Raw genomic sequence first — 19,959 nt, forward strand, 5'->3', positions numbered from 1 at the left:
TTGTCCAAACTATTTATCGTCCATGTTTCACTTCCATACATGGCTACACTCCACACAAATACTTTCAGAAACGACTGCCTGACACTTAAATCTATACTCCATGTTAACAAAATTCTCTTCTTCAGAAACGCTTTTCTTGCCATTGCCACTCTACCTTTAATATCCTCTCTACTTCGACCATCATCGGTTATTTTGCTCCCCAAATAGCAAAACTCCTTTACTACTTTAAGTGTCTCATTTCCTAATCTAATTCCATCAGCATCACCCGATTTAATTCGACCACATTCCATTATCCTCGTTTTGCTTTTGTTGATGTTCATCTTATACCCTAATTTCAAGACACTTTCCATTCCGTTCAACTGCTCTTCCAAGTCCTTTGCTGTCTCTGACAGAATTACAATGTCATCGGCGAACCTCAAAGGGCCGGCCGCGGTGATCTAGCGGTTCTAGGCGCTCAGTCCGGAACCGCGCGACTGCTACGGTCGCAGGTTCGAATCCTGCCTCGGGCATGGATGTGTGTGGGATCCTTAGGTTAGTTAGGTTTAAGTAGTTCTAAGTTCTAGGGGACTGATGACCACAGATGTTAAGTCCCATAGTGCTCAGAGCCATTTGAACCATTTGAACCTCAAAGTTTTTATTTCTTCTCCATGGATTTTAATACCTACTCCGAATTTTTCTTTTGTTTCCTGTACTGCTTGCTCAATATACAGATTGAATAACACTGGGGAGAGACTACAACCCTGTCTCACTCCCTTACCAACCACTGCTCCCCTTTCATGCCCCTCGACTCTTATAACTGCCATCTGATTTCTGTACAAATTGTAAATAGCCTTTCGCTCCCTGTATTTTACCCCTGCCACCTTCAGAATGTGAAAGAGAGTATTCAAGTTAACATTGTCAAAAGCTTTCTCTAAGTCTACAAATGCTAGAAACGTAGGTTTGCCTTTCCTTAATCTAGCATCTAAGGTAAGTCGTAGGGTCAGTATTGCCTCACGTGTTCCAACATTTCTACGGAATCCAAACTGATCTTTCCCGATGTCGCCTTCTTCCAGTTTTCCTATTCGTCTGTAAAGAATTCGTGTTAGTATTTTGCAGCCATGGCTTTTTAAACTGATAGTTCCGTAATTTTCACATCTGTCAACACCTGCTTTCTTTGGGGTTGGAATTATTATATTCTTCTTGAAGTCTGAGGGTATTTCTCCTGTCTCATACATTTTGCTCACCAGATGGTAGAGTTTTGTCAGGACTGGCTCTCCCAAGGCTGTCAGTAGTTCTAATGCAATGTTGTCTACTCCCGGGTCTTGCTTCGACTTAGGTCTTTCAGTGCTCTGTCAAACTCTTCACGCAGTATCGTGTCTCCCATTTCATCTTCATCTATATCTTCCATTTCCATAATCTTGCCCTGAAGTACATCGCCCATATATAGACACTCTATATACTCCTTCCACCTTTCTGCTTTCCCTTCTTTGCTTAGAACTGGGTTTCCATCTGAGCTCTTGATATTCATGCAAGTGGTTCTCTTAGCAATCTATAAAAAGGGAAGAAAATCGGATGCACATAATTACCGGCCAATTTCACTGACATCGATTTGTTGTAGAATCATGGAACATATATTTGTGTTCAGACGTAATGACCTTTCTAGACTCTGAGAAGCTCATCTGCACAAACCAGCACGGTTTTAGGAAACAGCGGTCATGCGAGACACAGCTGGCCCTCTTTGTGCATGATATACAACAGGCTCTAGATACCGGCTCCCAGGTTGGTGTCATATTTCTCGACTTTTGAAAGGCGTTCGACTCAGTTCCGCACTGGCGCTTGCTACAAAAAGTGCGCGCTTACGGTCTATCCGATGACATATGGGGTTGGATAGAAAGTTTTCTAACAGACAGGGAGCAGTATGTCGTCCTGAACGGGGTGACTTCAACAGAAACAAGAGTAACCTCAGGTGTGCCCCAGGGCAGCGTAATAGGTCCTCTGCTTTTTACGATTTACATAAACGATCTGGTTGATGGTATTGACAGCGGCCTTAGACTGTTTGTCGATGATGCCGTAGTCTACAGGAAAGTTGTATCAAACGAAAGTTGTGAATAAATCAATGAGGATTTGCAGAAAATAAATGCGTGATGTAATGAGTGGCAGTTATCTCTCAATATGAGTAAGTGTAACGTACTGCGTATAACAAGGCGAAAATCCCAATTACTGTACGAGTACAAAATAAATGATCAGTCTTTGGAAGCGCTAACATCAGTCAAGTATCTGGGTGTGACTATTCGAAATGACCTCAAATGGAATGATCAGATTACACAAGTAACGGGTAAGGCGAACTTTAGATTGCGGTTTATTGGTAGAATCCTGAAGCGATGCAGTCCTTCAACAAAGGAAAAAGCTTACAATACGTTAGTTTGTCTAGTCTTAGAGTATTGTTCGTCTGTGTGGGCCCTTGCCAGTTGGGTCTGATTCAAGAGATTGAGAACGTCCAAAGAAGAGCTGCAAGATTCGTGACTGGTACATTTAGCCATCGCGAGAGCGTTACAAATCTCATAGAAAGTTTGAAGTGGGACACACTTGCAGATAGACGACGCGCTAAACAGAAAGGGCTGCTCTCTAAATTACGAAATCCAGTCTTCACCGAGAATGTAGAGCATATATTATTACCACCAACTTTCAAATCGCGTAATGATCATCATTCAAAGATAAGGGAAATAAGAGCTCGTGCTGAGGCGTTCAGATAGTCGTTTTTTTTCGCGCGATTCGCGAATGGAACAGAGGGGGGAAATATGACTTCGGCGCGAATTGTGCCCTCCGCCACACACCGCTTGGTGGCTAGCGGAGTATATATGTAGATGTAGATGGAGAAGTTAAATTATTTTGACTGAAAAATATCTGGTTACTTGAACGCAAACTTTTCGGCGAGAAAAGTTGCTTCCCCTATATTTTTAACACAAATATCTTCCACACTTCCAGGTATTAATTTAATTCCTGTTTGAATTCTCAGGTCTGTCAAGAAAAATGATTAATGTAAAGGGCAGTTACAGTTCGTAATCATACTCTGCCTGACTCTCGATGTCTAAGTCAGCATCTGGAATAAATTTGTGTGTCTCTGCAGAACCCCGGCGATCGTCGACTCTGAAAATTCTTAAAACAGTGAGAGGCACAATCGTACGCCGTCGGCAAGCCGTCTTGGGTGCTATGATGTACTCAATCTGCAGCAAGTGGATCAGTGTCCAGGTTGTGTATTAATTTCTATAAAAGTCCAGAAATTAATCTCTCAAAATAGAGCATAAACGACGGTGGTGCAGGCTTTACTGATTTTCCAGGATACAAAGTTCCCTACGAGTTACGACATACCGAATAATGTTCCAAGCCACATACAAGGAAGAAGTTAAAATAACCAAAACGTTAAACCAACCATTTCCATTAATGAAATTATATTTTTCCATATGAAATGTTATCATAATTAATCAAATTACGTTCCATATTCAAAATGACAGCTTTCAACAATACCGCTAATTACAGTTCAACTGCGTTCATATCATCCGATTCCTCTCCGCAGTTACTAAATTAGGTGTAAGTAAGTGCTTAATGTTCCACATTACATTCACAGAGTTTTATATCACGAGTCAGAGATACTCTCTCTCTCTCTCTCTCTCTCTCTCTCTCTCTCTCTCTCTCTGTTTCTCTGTCTCTGTCTCTCTCTCTCTTCCTGCCGCGCGGGGTAGCCGTGCCACGGTTCGCACGGCTCGGCCCCCGTCGGAGGTTCGAGTCCTCCCTTGGATATGGGTGTGTGTGTTTTCCTTAGTGTAAGTTAGTTTACGTAAGATTAAGTAGTGTGTAAGCCTAGGGACCGATGACCTCAGCAGTTTGGTCCCATAGAACTTAGCCGGCCGGGGCGGCCGAGCGGCTCTAGGCGCTACAGTCTGGAACCGCGCTATCGCTACGGTCGCAGGTTCGAATCCTGCCTCGGGCATGGATGTGTGTGATGTCCTTAGGTTAGTTAGGTTTAAGTAGTTCTAAGTTCTAGGGGACTGATGACCTCAGAAGTTAAGTCCCATAGTGCTCAGAGCCATTTGAACCATAGAACTTGTCACAAATTTCCAAATTCTCTCTTCCTCTCGCGCCCTCTCTCTCGCAGTCAATATAAACCACTTGCTCGGTTACGCGTAAACATTTGCGCTAAAAGAGAAAAAATGACAAGAAAAGAGTGATATTACGACACATCACCATCATCATCAACATAATCGCTATCGTCATTATCACCATAATCATCAACCATTCGACATCCACTGCTGGATAAAGGCATCGGCTAGACTTCTCCAAGCACTACCTTTTCATCTGTACGCGTTCATGCCATTTCCTCAGTTTCCTAATGACACTAAATGTAAGCCAGGACATTTAAATCTTCTGTTTATTTGTTCTGCTCTCCAACCAGTCATTGTCTTCGCCTGCTCCAAAGAGAAACACGCATCAACTGGCTCTGTGATTCATCTGTTAATTTGGACTATTTTATTGTTGTATTAATTTAATTTCGGTATTTCGGTTAACGTTTAATTTAGTCTTATTACGATGACGTGAAAAAATCGGGGGGTACCTCCTAACATTGTGTCGGACATGCTTTTGCCCGTCGTAGTGCAACGACTCGACGGGGCATAGAATCGACAAGTCGTTGGAAGTCTTCTGCAGAAATACTGAGCCACGTTTCCTATATACCGTCCAAAACTTCTTGTTGCTGGTGCAAGATTTTGTGCACGAATTGGCCTCTCGATTATGTCCCATAAAAGTTCGATGGGACCCATGTCGGTCGATCCGGGTGGCCAAATTATTCGCTCGAGTCGATGAATGGCTGTAAATGGTCTCCAGTCAGCCGAACGTAACCATTTCCAGCCAATTATCGGTTCAGTTGAACCAGGGGACCCAGTTGATTCCATGTAAACGCAGCCCAGACCATTATGGAGCCACTATCAGATTGCACAGTGCCTTGTTGACAACTTCGTGGGGTCTGCGCCACACTTCAACCCTAACATCAGCTCCTACTAACCGAAATCGGAACTGATCTGACCAGGCCGCTGTTTTCCACTTGTCTAGGATACAACTGAAAACGTCACGATCCCAGGAGAGGCGCTGCAGGCGATGTCGTGCTGCTATCAATGGCATTCTTTCCCATTAATACCGAATTTCGTTGCACTATACTAACGGTTACGTTCATCGTTCGTCCCACATTGATTTCTGCGGCTATTTCACGCAGTTGTCTGCTAGCACTGAAAATCTTCGCAACGCCGTTGCTCTCGATCGTTAAGTGAAGGCCGTCGGCAGCTGAATTGTCCGTGGTTAGAGATAATGCCTGAAATTTGGTATTCCCGGCATACTCTTGACACTGTGGGTCTAGGAATGTTGAATTACCTATTTCCGAAATGGAATGTCCCATACATCTAGCTCGAACTACCATTCTGCGACACTATTGCCATTTGCATATGTGCACATCGGTATCCCATGAATTTCCTCATATCAGTGTGTATTTTATTTTCAATATAATTTCAAGCTTGCTCTATTCCGTTCTGTTTTATTCAGTTACCACAACAGAGGAAGAAGGGTCATCGTACTAGTCCATTTTATAACTTATTCATTCGTAAGTAACAAGCGTTATGTACAAAAGGAATCGTCATTGGAGTTTCAACAAAGACATGCAACAAGTAAGTTCTGAGAAATACTGTCCAAATAACTACAGGGTTAAAACATCACCATCCACTCCCTGCCACGCGAAATTCTTCTGTTATGCTGAAAAAAAGGAAAGGGTTTCCTTTCGTTGACAACAGAACAGGTAAGTGAAACACAGTGATAGTCAGCTTATCTACATTTGTCCTTGTACCGACAACTAAGTGTTGGCTTACGTAATGTAGTTACTGCATTCTGCCTCAGTGATTACGAACCAGGAAGTTTGTTCCGTCTGAGACGATGTAAAAGGTCCTCTCCTCAGGTCTCCCACAGGGAGAAATCCATGCCGATACTGGAAATTAAAACCTACTCCTACATCATATAATTTAAGAAGCGTTCGTCGACCCTTGGAGGAGCATGGATAAGTTACAACTGTGTGTGATATATAATTTGTAAGTCCCTGCCCCCTCCCCCAGTTTAGTTTCGGCGGTTTTCTGCCACACCTTCTTCCTAAGTCTATGACTTTGCACCCCAGATATGTTGAACGGGACTGAGATGAAGTAACTTGGGTTACTTGGGTTGTTGGAGCGGTGAAGAGGGGGGGGGGAGGGGGGGGGGAGGTCGACACACAGACGACGTCATCAATGTTCCTCAACCCCTCCCAGCAAAATTGTAATTTTGTGGAGCGACTGGATGATGATGCCTTGCTTTGTTGAATATGCATCAGTAGGATGTTGTTGTTTTTATGATCTTCAGTCCGAAAACTTGTTTGTTGCAGCTTTCCAAGCTACTCTATCCTGTGCAAGCCTCTTCATGTCTGCTTAACTACTGCCACCTACATATGTTTCTAGCCGCTTATTATAATCATATTTTCATCTCCCTTTGCAATTTTATTCCCCCCAGTTTCCTTCATTATCAAACTGACGAGTCTTTCACGTCTCTAGATGTGTCTTATCAAACTAATTCTTGATTTACCCACTTTCTGCCATAAATTTCTATTTTCCTCTTTTCGATTGAGTACCTCCACATTACTTACACGATCTCTCCGTCTAGCTTCAGCATTCTTCTGTAGTATCACATTTCTTTTCTTCTCTGGACTGCTTGTCGTCCACGTTTCAGTTTTCGTAAAAGGCTACACTCCAGACAAGTACTTTCAGAAAAAATTTCTTAGCACTTAAATCTGTATCCAGTGTTTACAAACTTTTCTTTTGCAGAAAAGTTATTCGTGCTATTGCCAGTTTGCATTTTATATCGTCTCATCTTCATACATCATCGGTTACTTTCCTGTTCAGATAGCAAAACACATCCACTACTTTTAGTCTCTTATTGCCTAATCTAATTCCCTCTCCATCGCCTGACTTGATTCCACCAAAGCCCATTATCCTTATTTTACTTTTATTGATGTTCATCTTATAACCTCTTTGCAAAACTGTATACATTCCGTTAACTTTTCTTCCAAGTCCTTTGCTGCCTCTGACATAGTTACAATGTAATTTGCAAAACTCAAACTTTTTATTTCTTCTCGTTGCATTTTAGTTCCTTCTCAAAATTTTTCTTTGGTTTCCTTAACTGCTTGCTCGATGTACATACTGAATAATATTGGGGACACGGTACAACTCTACCTCACTCCCTTCTCAACTATAGCTTCCTTTTCGTGAAGAGTGACGTAGGTGAACTAAGAGACAAATGTGATCGGACAACAGGTTCCTGTGTCAACTGCCAATGAGAGAAGTTATCAGGGACCTTTTTGATGGCACGTAAATGTTCTGCTCCCACAACACAAATTTAACTGATTTCTTTTAGTACTCATGTGGCTGACTTCACACTTTTTATTATTTAAAGTCTATTGCCATTTTACGTACCATACAGATATCATATCTAAGTCATTTTGTAATCGGTGTTGATCTTCTGATGACTTTAACAGACGGTAAATGACAGCATATTTTGCAAACAATGCGAGATGGCTGCTCAGATTGACTCCTAAATCGTTTATACAGATAAGGAACAGCTGCAGGCCTAGAACACTTCCCTGAGAAGCGTCAGATGTAACTACAGTTTTACTGGATAACGTTACATCAATTACTACGAACTGTGACCTTTCAGACAGGAAATAACGAATTCAGTGACACAACTGCGGCGATATTCCGTTGGTACGCAATTGAGATTAGAAGCCGCTTGTGAATGACAGTGTCAAAAGCCTCGTGCACATCTATAGATATGGAACTAATCTGAGATCCACTCTCGATATCGCTCATTGCTTTGTATACTGCCATTGGTGCATGCCAACTTGTACCGCGACTTACCGCTTCAGGTGACGTTTTTCCATAGCGTTGTTCGTGAGCTCATGCTAATATGATGATTAGATATACCTCTGAGTGGCGATAATCCTCTTCCCCATAGCGAAGAGTTGGTTCTGGATGGTGGCTATTAGGAGATCGTGATACGGCAGCTGATTTGTTGCAACCTGCGGCATTTGGCGGCGTCTCGTGGCATCGACATGCCTTACCAAGGGCAGTAGGCTCTGGTGGCGATGGCTGCTTCCAAAGTCCTCGACACGATGACTCGCGGTATGTCCTGTGTCTGGGTAACCTTGGGAGTGTCTCATTCCTCGGGCACCGATGACGCGACTGCCGCAGAACACACCAGCATGGCGCCTCGCCCCTGTTCTCGGGCTGTCGAATGCGATCAAAGTATCGATAGCTACTCAGATACTAGTGGTTCAGCTCCAGATTTTTGTTTACCTGCTCCTAGACCTCATAGATTTGTAGATACAAGTTTGGCCTGATGATCAGACTTTTTGTCTTGCACTGTTGGCAATGTGACAGTAAATCTGTTTTCGCGTGTTGTTCTGTAGACCTGAACAACGTTTCATACCCATAGTTCCACAGAAGCCACACTCAACGCTGCTAACGTTGAGCTGAGGAAGGAAGGAAGGGAGGAAGGGAGATTGGATTTATCGTCCAGTAGAGATCGAGGTCATTAGAGACGGAGCACAATCTCAGATTGCGTCCGGGATGGGGAAGGGAATCGGCCGTGCCCTTTGAAAGGAACTATCCCAGCATCTGCCAGGAGCGACTTGGGGAAATCATGGAAAACCTAACACTGGATGGGGGGACGTGGGTTTGAACTGTCGTCCTCCCGAATGCGAGTACCATATGCTAACCACTGCGCCACCTCGCTTGGTCGTTGAGCTGTCCTTGTAGGAACAGTACTGTTCGGTCGTAGCATAGCCACTACAGGTTTGTGGTCGGTGAGGAGGATCACTTTACATGCATAAATGTAATCATGATATTTCTTGACTGCAAATAGATATGACTGTAATTTGTTTGTGCGAACTCAATTTGTCGTTCAAAATCATGATGTCGATGTGACAGAACGGTGCCTATGTTGTAATCTGAAACATCTGCAGCAATTGTGAGCATTTTGCTCAGATTGTGTGTCGTAAGACATTTCCCATCAAACATTGTTCTAATTTATTAAATGTACTTTAGCATCCACTGTTCCAGTTCAATATGGTGCCTTTAGATAACAACATATACAGTAGATCACTGATGGAAGCCACATGAGACAGAAACTTCCGATAATAATTTATTTGTCCTAGTATAGATCGTAATTGATTGACGTCCTTGGGAGCCGCAAGGTTTTTAACGGTGCGTTGCAGCGTAGGCTTGATGCCGAGTGCAGACAGTATGTGCCCTAGCTATTGCGCTTCGCATTGAAAGAAGATGCACTTGGCCTTGTTGCATTTCAAATTTGCCACTTTCAGAATTATGGAAAATAAATTCCAAATTCTGCAAGAGTTGCTGTGGAGTTGTGCCCGAGACAATTATGTCAACAAGGTAGTTCGCAGCTTTCGGAGCTTTCCGAAGTAACTGTTCTGCATACTGCCGCAACAAATTCGATGCTCTGGTTATTCCGAACGGCAACCGTGTGTTATGGTAGAGACAAAATGGTTTATTTCTTACCATAAATCAGCGTGTCTGCGTACCCTCGGTTCCGAGAGCTCCGGAAACTGTACAGAATATTGGAATAGAAATCAACATAAGCGTCATTTTCGCCCTTTTTATTGCTCATGAAAATCACACATTGTATGTTGTACCAGCATACAGCGGACCTTCAGAGGTGGTGGTCCAGATTGCTGTACACACCGGTACCTCTAACACCCAGTAGCATGTCCTCTTGCATTGATGCATACATGTATTCGTCGTGGCATACTATCCACAAGTTCATCAAGGCACTGTTGGTCCATATTGTCCCACTCCTCAACGGCGATTCGGCGTAGATCCGTCGGAGTGGTTGGTGGGTCCCATCGTTCATAAACATCCCTTTTCAATCTATCCCAGGCATTTTCGATAGGGTTCATGTCTGGAGAACATGCTGGCCACTCTAGTCGAGCGATGTCGTTATCCTGAAGGAAGTCATTCACAAGATGTGCACGATAGGGGCGTGAATTGTCGTCCATGAAGACGGATGCCTCGCCAATATGCTGCCGATATGGTTGCACCATCGGTCGTACAGCCGTTACGGCGCCTTCCATGACCACCAGCGGCGTACATCGGCCCAACATAATGCCACCCCAAAACAGCAGGGTACACCCACTTCACTGCACTCGCTGGACAATGTGTCTAAGGCATTCTGCCTCACCGGCTTGCCTCCAAACACGTCTCAGACGATTGTCTGGTTGAAAGCATATGCGACACTCATCGGTGAAGAGAACGTGATGCCAATCCTGAGCGGTCCATTCGGCATCTTGTTGGGCCCATCTGTAGCTCGCTGCAATGTGTCGTGGTTGCAAAGATGGACGGCGACATGGACGTCGGGAGTGAAGTTGCTCATCATGCAGCCTATTGTGCACAATTTGACTCGTAACACGACGTCCTGTGGCTGCACGACAAACATTGTTCAACATGATGGCGTTGCTGTCAAGGTTCCCCCGAGCCATACTCATTATGTAGCAGTCTTCCACTGCAGTAGTAGCCCTTGGGCGGCCTGAACAAGGAATGTCATCGACAGTTCCTGTCTCTCTGTATCTCCTCCTTGTCCGAACAACATCGGTTTGGTTCACTTCGAGACGCCTGGACTCTTCCCTTGTTGAGAGCCCTTCCTGGCACAAAGTAACAACGCGGACGCGATCGAACCGCGGTATTGACCGTCTAGGCATGGTTGAACTGCAGACAACACGGCAACAAGAGCAGTGTACCTCCTTCCCGGTGGAATAACTGGAACTGATCGGCTGTCAGACGCCCTCCGTCTAATAGGCGCTGCTCATGCAAGGTTGTTTGCATCTTTGGGCGGGTTTAGTAAAATCTCTGAACAGTCGAAGGGACCGTGTCTGTGATACAATATCCACAGTCAACGTCTATCTTCAGGAGTTGTGGGAACCGGGGTGATGCAGAAAGGTTTTTTGATGTGTGTGGATTGACGAGGTACACACAACCAGCAAATTTTGTCATCAATTCTACCGACTTTGGAACAGATTATGAATCGAAAGTAGAGTGAAAATTAACTGCTTCTTTATAAACTCTGCAGGTGCGAAGGGAGCCGTTTGGAATCTATAGAACTACGATCGGCCTTGCTCATTGGCCCCTAGTTATTGCTTCTATAGGCTCTTTCTATTCAAGACAGTGGATTTCTTACTTTACTTTTTCTTTCAACAAAAATGGTTCAAATGGCTCTGAGCACTATGGGACTTAACTTCTGAGGTCATCAGTCCCCTAGAACTTAGAACCACTTAAACCTAACTAACCTAAGGACATCACACACATCCATGCCCGAGGCAGGATTCGAACCTGCGACGGCAGCGGTTGCGCGGTTCCAGACTGTAGCGCCTAGAACCGCTCGGCCATCTCTTTCAACACGAAAGGAATGTCGCGTGGTTTGAAAAATTTTGACACAGCATTCGACTTCAGCCTAAGTAAGGCCTTTGTAACCTTTGATACTGCTTGTTGCTTCGGGAAATATCTCAACATATTTTTTGCAACAGCTCATTTGACTTTCCATTGGGAATGTCAGTTGAAATTTGATTTTCCCACTCGTGACCTAAGCATTCAAGACGCAGTAAATTCGTTGCTTTATCGGAATTTACAATTACCGACGTAGCTCGTTTCGTAAGTTGTTTATACGCAACGTTGCTTGGAAATTGTCTTTTCACAGGAATCTCCTGATTCCAGCAGCTGAAGAGCGTACTTTCAAACTGTTAATGTCGGCAATCCTAAAATTCTGCACTTCTGCAGGTATACGATTGAAATTGACGACCTTGTGTCAATCTGAGACTTGATCGACACTTTGTTAATTGGTAGAGTTACTGCTAACGACTTGTTATTGCCAGCAAAGACTGAATTCACATAACGTGTCATCCGTGAAAGTTTTTGAATTTACAAATGTTCGTTATGAATAGTACCTGACTTTCCACTTTTTACAACTGCAGTATGCTTGAGTGTCTGCTGCGTTTCTCGGTTGTGCTTCGCTTTGCACACCTCAGCCCTGTATCTGGTCTTTTTACAGCAATTACGACAACATTGTAATTTATAAATTCTAAACTTTTTATAGCTGTTTCAGTCGAGTAGCGTGCGCGCCCCGTCTTTCTCACGTGCGGCCCTGCTGTTTGCTTGGCGATGTCCACTGATAATGGTCCAAGTTCTTCACAAGTAACAACTGCTATGTCGGAAGATAGTCTTCAGAGTAGTGTACTGAGCTGACTGCAGGCATTAACTGAACTGTCCAACGGCTCAGTTATAATTGACTTAGTGCTCATGGTGTGTCGTGTTTTGGTGACTGTCGGCAGAAGGATTTCCGGTTCTGTCGATACAAAGCGGAAGCAATGTATTCCCTGGTTGGCAGCACTCCCTACGCGCTGGAGGAAGTGGCACAGAAGCAGGAAGTTGACCGTGTTTGTGAGCGCCACCTTCAGACAACTGCACGGAGATGACAAGGGAAACTCCCCATCGCATCCCCTTCAGTTTGACTGGTAAGAGAGACCACGGGACAGCCCGTCAAAAACTGAACGCAGATCAAACATGAAAACAGAAAGGAGGTCTCGGTGTTGGACTATGAAGTGGGCGAGCAGTGTTCAAAGTTCGCTCCTGTTAACATTTTTTTCCGCTGTTCGCCGTATTCAGATTTGTGTGTGTGTCTTGATGTAACGTCCGTTTTCAACAGGAAGATGTAAGGAAGGAAGGGACCTATAATGAAATTTGATTCTGACAGCGACTCTATTAGCAGCCGATAGGAAGTGGCTTGCGAAAGGGAACCGCAAACGTTTGATGACAAGGTGAGAAATCAGCCGAATCCTCCACACTCCTGGTGTCTTGTACACAGCATTAGTGACAGTACGTGTGTCATGTAATAGATATGTCTCATCGACGCATCTAACATGGTGACGGAGTGGAACATGCCTCCTTGCCCGAATTAGGTGTTGAAAGTGACCACTCCCAAGGAAATGAAAAAACGTAACAGTTTGTCACATAAGCTGCAACAAATGAACGCAACAGTTTTCCAATCGCATAATTTCTCTGTGCGCTATCGAAATATATGTTTTTAACGTTTTTGAATTTGAGTTCCGTTTTGAAATTTTGGCTCTTGAATTCCTTTGTTGTAACATAGTTGACACTCGTTTATTTGTTGTTTTCGTTTCTGTGAGACGTCTAAGTTCAAATGGCTCTAAGCACTATGGGACTTAACATCTGACGTCATCAGTCACCTAGACTTAGATCTACTTAAACCTAACTAACCTAAGGACATCACACACATCCATGCCCGAGGCAGGATTCGAACCTGCGATCGTAGCAGTCGCGCGGTTACGGACTGAAGTGCCTAGAACCACTCGGGCACAACGGCCGGCACCTAAGTGGTATCTCGCCTCCTCTCACTATTAATCACATTTACTTGTGACGGTAATGTATTCGTAGCCCATGACTCATATTCTACAACCAATATATAATATGACAACCGCCTGGACTACAGAAAGCGAACAGACATTTCAGCGATCGGGCGGACAATTCATAATTTTGTGAAAAAAAAAGGAACAAATATAAATAAAAGGCACGGGAGTATTGAACACGGCTCTACCCCTTTGTAGGACAACACCTTGACCACTTAACCAGAACGTCGCGGCTCTTCTGTTTCCCTCAACGTATCACTTGTTAAGCTTGTACCGTTCACTGTTTCTATTTTGCTTTTTTTTTTGCAGTTGAGTACACCTTCTTCGTTTTTCCGTGTTTGACCTGTGTTCAGGGAGGGAGGGCTCCAGACCGAGCGAAATACTACTTACCTGTCTATCCCTAATCAAACAAACAAACATCAAACGCCGTCCAAACAGGCCCTGAAGACATAACAGTACCTACCGGCCGCTGTGTCGCCCTTAACCCTTAGGTGTCATCATATGCGGTTACGGACGGGCGTGTGGTCAGTACTCTGCTCTCCTGGCCGTTGCCAGTGATACGTGGTACTTACTGGAATTAACGAAAACGTGGAAGGGATGACCCACCAATATAACTTTCTTTTCTCACAACCTGTTTATTTAACAGTATATAAACCGTGTTTTACAGATAATCGAAACATTTAACCGCAAAATTTTCTTTAACAAAATGAACAAATTTACAAAATTCTTTTAACCTTAAACCTCAAGTTGAATAAGCTTTTAATCTTTGCAAAAGGAATCTCAAGTGCTGTATTGCAAAACGGCAAACAATATGGCAATGATTACAAGACGGCCGGACCCGTAGCTTGCCCGTTACCGGGTCGTGTGACTAGGGCCTCTCGTCGTGTAGACCGTTCACCGGTTGTAAGTCCTTCGATTTGACAACACTTCGGAGACTTGCGCGTCGATGGGAATGAAATGATGATGATTAGGACAACACAACACCTAGTCCCTGAGCGCAGAAAATCTCCGACCCAGCCAGGAATCGAACCCGGGCCCTTAGGATTGGCATTCTGTCGTGCCGACCAACAGCTAGCGGGGGCGGACCGTTATCGCGTGAAACAGCGGTGTTTACTACCGCGCTGGATACAGTCTGTCTTATTAATTGCCCGTCTGCAACACATGAAAACTGTACAAGCACCATTGATAATAAGAGTGATTCAGTTACTCAAAACAGATGACAACTTTTAATTTGAAAGCTGTGTGTCGCAAGGTTCGGGGTTAAGATACGCACCTGTGCTTAAAGGTTAAACAGATTAGCAAACAATATGACAATGATAAGGCTTACTTCAAAGTAACCAACCTCTTGAGTTCAATCAGCAACCAAGGTGCGACTGGATTCCAACCCGTCCCTTCTGACAATTTTATTTTGACTAAAGCCCTGGTGACAGTTGGCTGTTAATACTTTCAAAGTTAAACTGATTGTCAGTTATTAAGACCGCTCTCAAGCAACGTCTTAAAACATTACGGGGTGAACACTTATTACAAGATAACTCACTCGGCAGAACCATAAAATCCAACTAAAATACGCCAATAATGACTCGGTCTTTCACACACAGAAACGAACAGCTTAGTACAACAGGTTGTTCAGATTATAACTAATGACTGAGAAATGCAATAACAATCAAAGAATTGAACCGGTCAACAGCTAAATCTAACCACAAGGGCCCTCTTTTGTTTAACGGCAACCTGTGGCTTACTACAATTGTTCAGGCTGTATTTACGACCAAGAGCCGATTAGTTAGAACATTAATGATCGGGTACAAACCAGAAAGGAAAGGCAACATAATAGCGGGACAAATTTTCAGACGACAACTACTGTCTCAGTACAATACTACTGCCTATATTTACGTCCAAAGAGCCGACCGAGTACAACTCTAAAGGTCGGGTACAACTCTAAAGGTCGGGTACAAACCAGAAAATTATAAGGAGGGCAGGTAGACAATGAAACAAACAAGCAAGAGAATTACAGAATGTTACTCCCCTTTACCAGCAAGCAGTTCCATGGATCCACGGTGCGTCGCAGCGGTTACTGAGTGGTGCCGATGAAAGCCAGGTAGAAGACGGCAGCCAGGCCACGAGCGGTCGCGAGACACGAATGTTGCCAACCAACAGACGGGATGTCGATCTGCTGCTTGTAGTCGACGCTGACCATTCCGGTATCTTCGCTGTGCGCAGGCCCTACTTGCGCAGCTGGTGGCTTCGGCCGCTCGGACCTCGTGACCACATCTTGTCGCGACGCTACCGCCAGTCCCCCCTCCAGCAAGAAAAACCCCGTATATACATCGGCAAGCAAAGACCTTCAAATGACACAACCCACAGATACCAACATTTCCTCACAGATAGTGGCAATGGGGCCGCTAGAGGGATAATCAATACGACACCTGAGCCAGTGGCGCCAGACAGAACAGTCTGCTAACTTAATGGCGCCACGGCTCAATTGGTGGCTCTACTTTTCCGTCAAGTAGCTCCACAATTGGCCTCAAAAGGGTTGAGTGCACCCCGCTTGCCAACAGCACCGGGCAGATGCGTTCAGTGACCCATACAAATGCCAGCCAAGCCTGACAGCGCTTAACTTTGGTGATCTGACGGGAACCGGTCTTTGGCGTGTATCTCTAACAAGCACCTCATAATTGCCTGCATTCGTCAACAGATGCAGTAATAATGTTTATAAATGTATCACCACTGAGGAAATGAGTTTATAAAGGAGACGTTTTGAACACACCGTATTAGCTGTGCGAATTAAAATGCTCCTGTGCCGCCTGTCGTGTTTCAGGAGTGATGGACAAGCCTGAGCTGTACGGGAGGTACAGCGGTCCCATCGAGGCGGCGGCGGCCAGGGCTCTGGACGAGGTGTGGCCGCTGCTGCGCTGGAGCAGGCCCGCGCTGCCCATCCTCGACATCGGCTGTGGACCCGGGGACGTGGCTGCCAAGGTACGCTGCACGGTACTGCCATTTGGTCGAGACATCATAGCGAGGAACTGACCCCAGTCTTTCATGCAGGTACCGTTTACAAACCACGAATTGCCCAAATCTCTTCCTGCAATTAAGAGCCAAAGAAAGTGGTACAACTGCCTAATATCGTGTAGGGCCCCTGCGAGCACGCAGAAGTGCCGCAGCGCGACGCGGCATAGACTCGACAATGTCTGAAGTAGTGCTGGAGGAAATTGACTAATTGACTCCATGTATCATGCACGGCTGTCCATAAATCCGTAAGAGTAGGAGGGGCTGGAGATCTCTTCTGAACAGCACGTTGCAGGGCATTCCAGATGTGCTCAATAATGTTCGTGTCTGGGGAGTTTGGTGGCGAACGGAATTGTTTAAACTCAGAAGAGTGTTCCTGGAGCAACTCTGTAGCAATTCTGGACGTGTGGGGTGTCGTATTGTCTTGATGGAATTGGCCAAGCTCGTCGGAATGTACAATGGACATCAATGGATACAGGTAATCAGACAGGATGCTTAGGTACGTGTTACCTGTCAGAGACGTATCTAGAAGTATCAGGGGTCCCACATCATTCCAACTGCACACGCCCCACACCATTATACGGCCTCCGCCAGCTTGAGCAGTCCCTTGCTGACATGCAGGATCCATGGATTCATGAGGTTGTCTCCGTACCCGTACATGCCCATCCATTCAATACTATTTGAAACCAGACTGGTCCGACCAGGCAGCATGTTTACAGTCATCAGCAGTCCAATGATGGTGTTGAGGGGTCCAGGCGAGGTGTAAAAGTATGTGTCGTGCAGTAATCAAGGCTATAAGAGTGAGCCTTCGTCTCCGAAAGCCCATATCGATGATGGTTCGCACGCTGACGCTTGTTGATGTCCCAGCAAAAAAAAAAAAAAAAAAAAAAAAAAAAAAAAAAAAATTGAAAAAAAAAATCTGCAGCAGTTTGCGGAAGGGTTGCACTTCTGTACTTCTGTCACGTTGAACGATTCTCTTCAGTCGTCGTTGAGCCGGCCGCGGTGGCCGTGCGGTTCTGGCGCTGCAGTCCGGAACCGCGGGGCTGCTCCGGTCGCAGGTTCGAATCCTGCCTCGGGCATGGGTGTATGTGATGTCCTTAGGTTAGTTAGGTTTAAGTAGTTCTAAGTTCTAGGGGACTTATGACCTAAGATGTTGAGTCCCATAGTGCTCAGAGCCATTTGAACCATTTGAGTCGTCGTTGGTCCCGTCCTTGCGGGATCTTTTTCCAGCCGCAGCGATGTCGGACATTTGATGTTTTACTGGATTCTAATATTCATGGTACACTCGTGAAATGGCCGTACTGGAAAATCCCCAGTACATCGATACCTCAGAAATGCTGTGTCACATCGCTCGTGCGCCAACTACACCGCGTTCAAACTCGCTTAAATCTTGATAATATGCCATTGTACCAGGAGTAACAACCGATGTAACAATTGCGCCAGACACTTGTTGTCTTATGTTGGGGTTGCCGACCACATCCCGTATTCTGCCTGTTCACATATCTTTGTATTTGAATACGCATTCCTAAATAAATTTCTTTGGCGCTTCAGTGTATATCTAGAATACCCTCACCAGTTTTGTCTCTCGGAAAATAGAATCCCAGTACCTCAATGTATCCCCCATATTTGAAAATTCCGACCACTTGCGATAATCTGTGCCCTCGTCCCGCCTTCCTTAGACCTCCACACACCCTATGTCTTTCCCCAGGGTAATTTCAACCACATTCCCCCACCAGATCATGAATTTAACTGTGAGATCTGCCCCCCCCCCCCTACCAACTATATATTACTTATATATTACTTATTCTACCGCTTCCATTCCCAGTGGATGTCACAACCTCCGCATTCGCTGCGATGCTGTATTCCTACCCACCTCCTGCTACCTACAAACCATCTCTTGACTCTTCCCAACACTCACCCCACATCCTCTATTACATCAGCCCCTAACAAACCTCTTCTGCATCGAAACTGATGACCTAAAATCCTACCAGGAGCCCCTAGCAACATCATTTTCACACCAATCAAAACTACACATATTAAGCAACATCTCATCTAGCTTCAAATCGTCGTTTAACCCTTTTCGACACATGCAACAAATCACCCACATTGAATTCATGCTTACGTAGATCCACCAGGTTCATACGACAGTTCTGTATTTAGAAGTACATTATCATGAATATCAATAGGTTTAACCTTAATCGTACGATTATGCTGCGCAGTTATTTGTGGAAGAATGTCTGACCATTTGTATGACCCTGAAGATTAAACCTCATCCACATTCAGTTATTTATAGTCCTTTCCAAACTTTCTATAATACTCGCTTTCGCGGGGGAGAAGGGCGAGTAGTGTTTTGTTCGATATCGTGAATTCTCATTGGACGTCGTCCCCCTTACCCCTGCCCTGGATGACCCAACCGCATGGCAAAAGTGCACAACTGCGTCAGCTGTGATACGACACGAAATCTCATTAAGTCAAGTTCAGCGTCGTGTCTTTCGTCTTAGAGGTAACAAGTGAAGAACACGCTAATAACACAAAATTGGAATATCTATGGAGTGAGGAGGCAGATGCGCAAAACAGAATTTTTGTCGCCAATTTACATTGATTCTAAAAGTCACATAACGCTTGCCGGTAAGCGCCCTGCAAATTTTTAATGTCATCAAATCCCTAGTATAGATAATTCCAGCAAAAAAAAAATTCGTGTAGTTTTTACGTACGTTTACGGGGTTTGCAATTAATAATTTATATATGTACAAGCGTCAAGAGGGTACAATAAGAGTGGACGACCAAGAGCGAAGTGCTCGGATTAAAAAGGGTGTAAGACAGGTTTGTCGTCTTTCTCCCCTACTGTTCAGTCTCTACATCGAAAAAGCGATAATAGATATAAAAGAAAGATTCAGGAGTGGGATTAAATTCAAGGTGAAATGATATTAGTGATACGATTCGCTGATGACATTGCTATCCTACGTGAAAATGAAGAAGAATTACATGAATGGAATGAACAGGCTAATGAGTACAGAATATGGATTGAGAGTGAATCGAAGGAAGACGAAAGTAATGAGAAGTAACAGAAATGAGAACAGCGAGAAACTTAACATCAGAATTGATGGTCACGAACTAGAAGTTCAGGAATTCTGCTACCTAGGCAGCAAAATAACCAATGACGGACTTAGCAAAGTGGATATCAAAAGCAGACTAGCACTGGCAAAAACAACATTCCTGGCAAAGAGAAGTCTATTACTATTGAACATGGGCCTTAACTCGAGGAAGAAATTTCTGAGAATGAACGTTTGGAGCACAGCATTGTATAGTTGTGAAACGTGGACTGTGGAAAAACCGGAACGGAAGAGAATCGAAGAATTTGAAATGTGGTGCTACAGATGAATGCTGAAAATTAGGTGGACTGATAACGTAAGGAATGAGGAGTTTCT

At 44.5% G+C, this 19,959-nt stretch overlaps 1 protein-coding gene across 1 annotated transcript in view; it reads left to right on the top strand.

Moving 5' to 3' along the window:
• The first annotated feature begins 3,160 nt into the window (after nt 1-3,160).
• Nucleotides 3,161-19,959, top strand: part of LOC124777730 (juvenile hormone acid O-methyltransferase-like) — a 112,299-nt gene continuing 95,500 nt past the window's right edge. The window contains exons 1-2 of the mRNA XM_047253229.1: nt 3,161-3,228; nt 16,344-16,501. Of these exons, the coding sequence (XP_047109185.1) occupies nt 16,349-16,501 (153 nt within the window). The 5' untranslated portion in view covers nt 3,161-3,228; nt 16,344-16,348. The remainder of the gene's footprint in view (nt 3,229-16,343; nt 16,502-19,959) is intronic.

Source organism: Schistocerca piceifrons, chromosome 2 (genome assembly GCF_021461385.2).
Source record: "Schistocerca piceifrons isolate TAMUIC-IGC-003096 chromosome 2, iqSchPice1.1, whole genome shotgun sequence".
NCBI lineage: Eukaryota > Metazoa > Arthropoda > Insecta > Orthoptera > Acrididae > Schistocerca > Schistocerca piceifrons.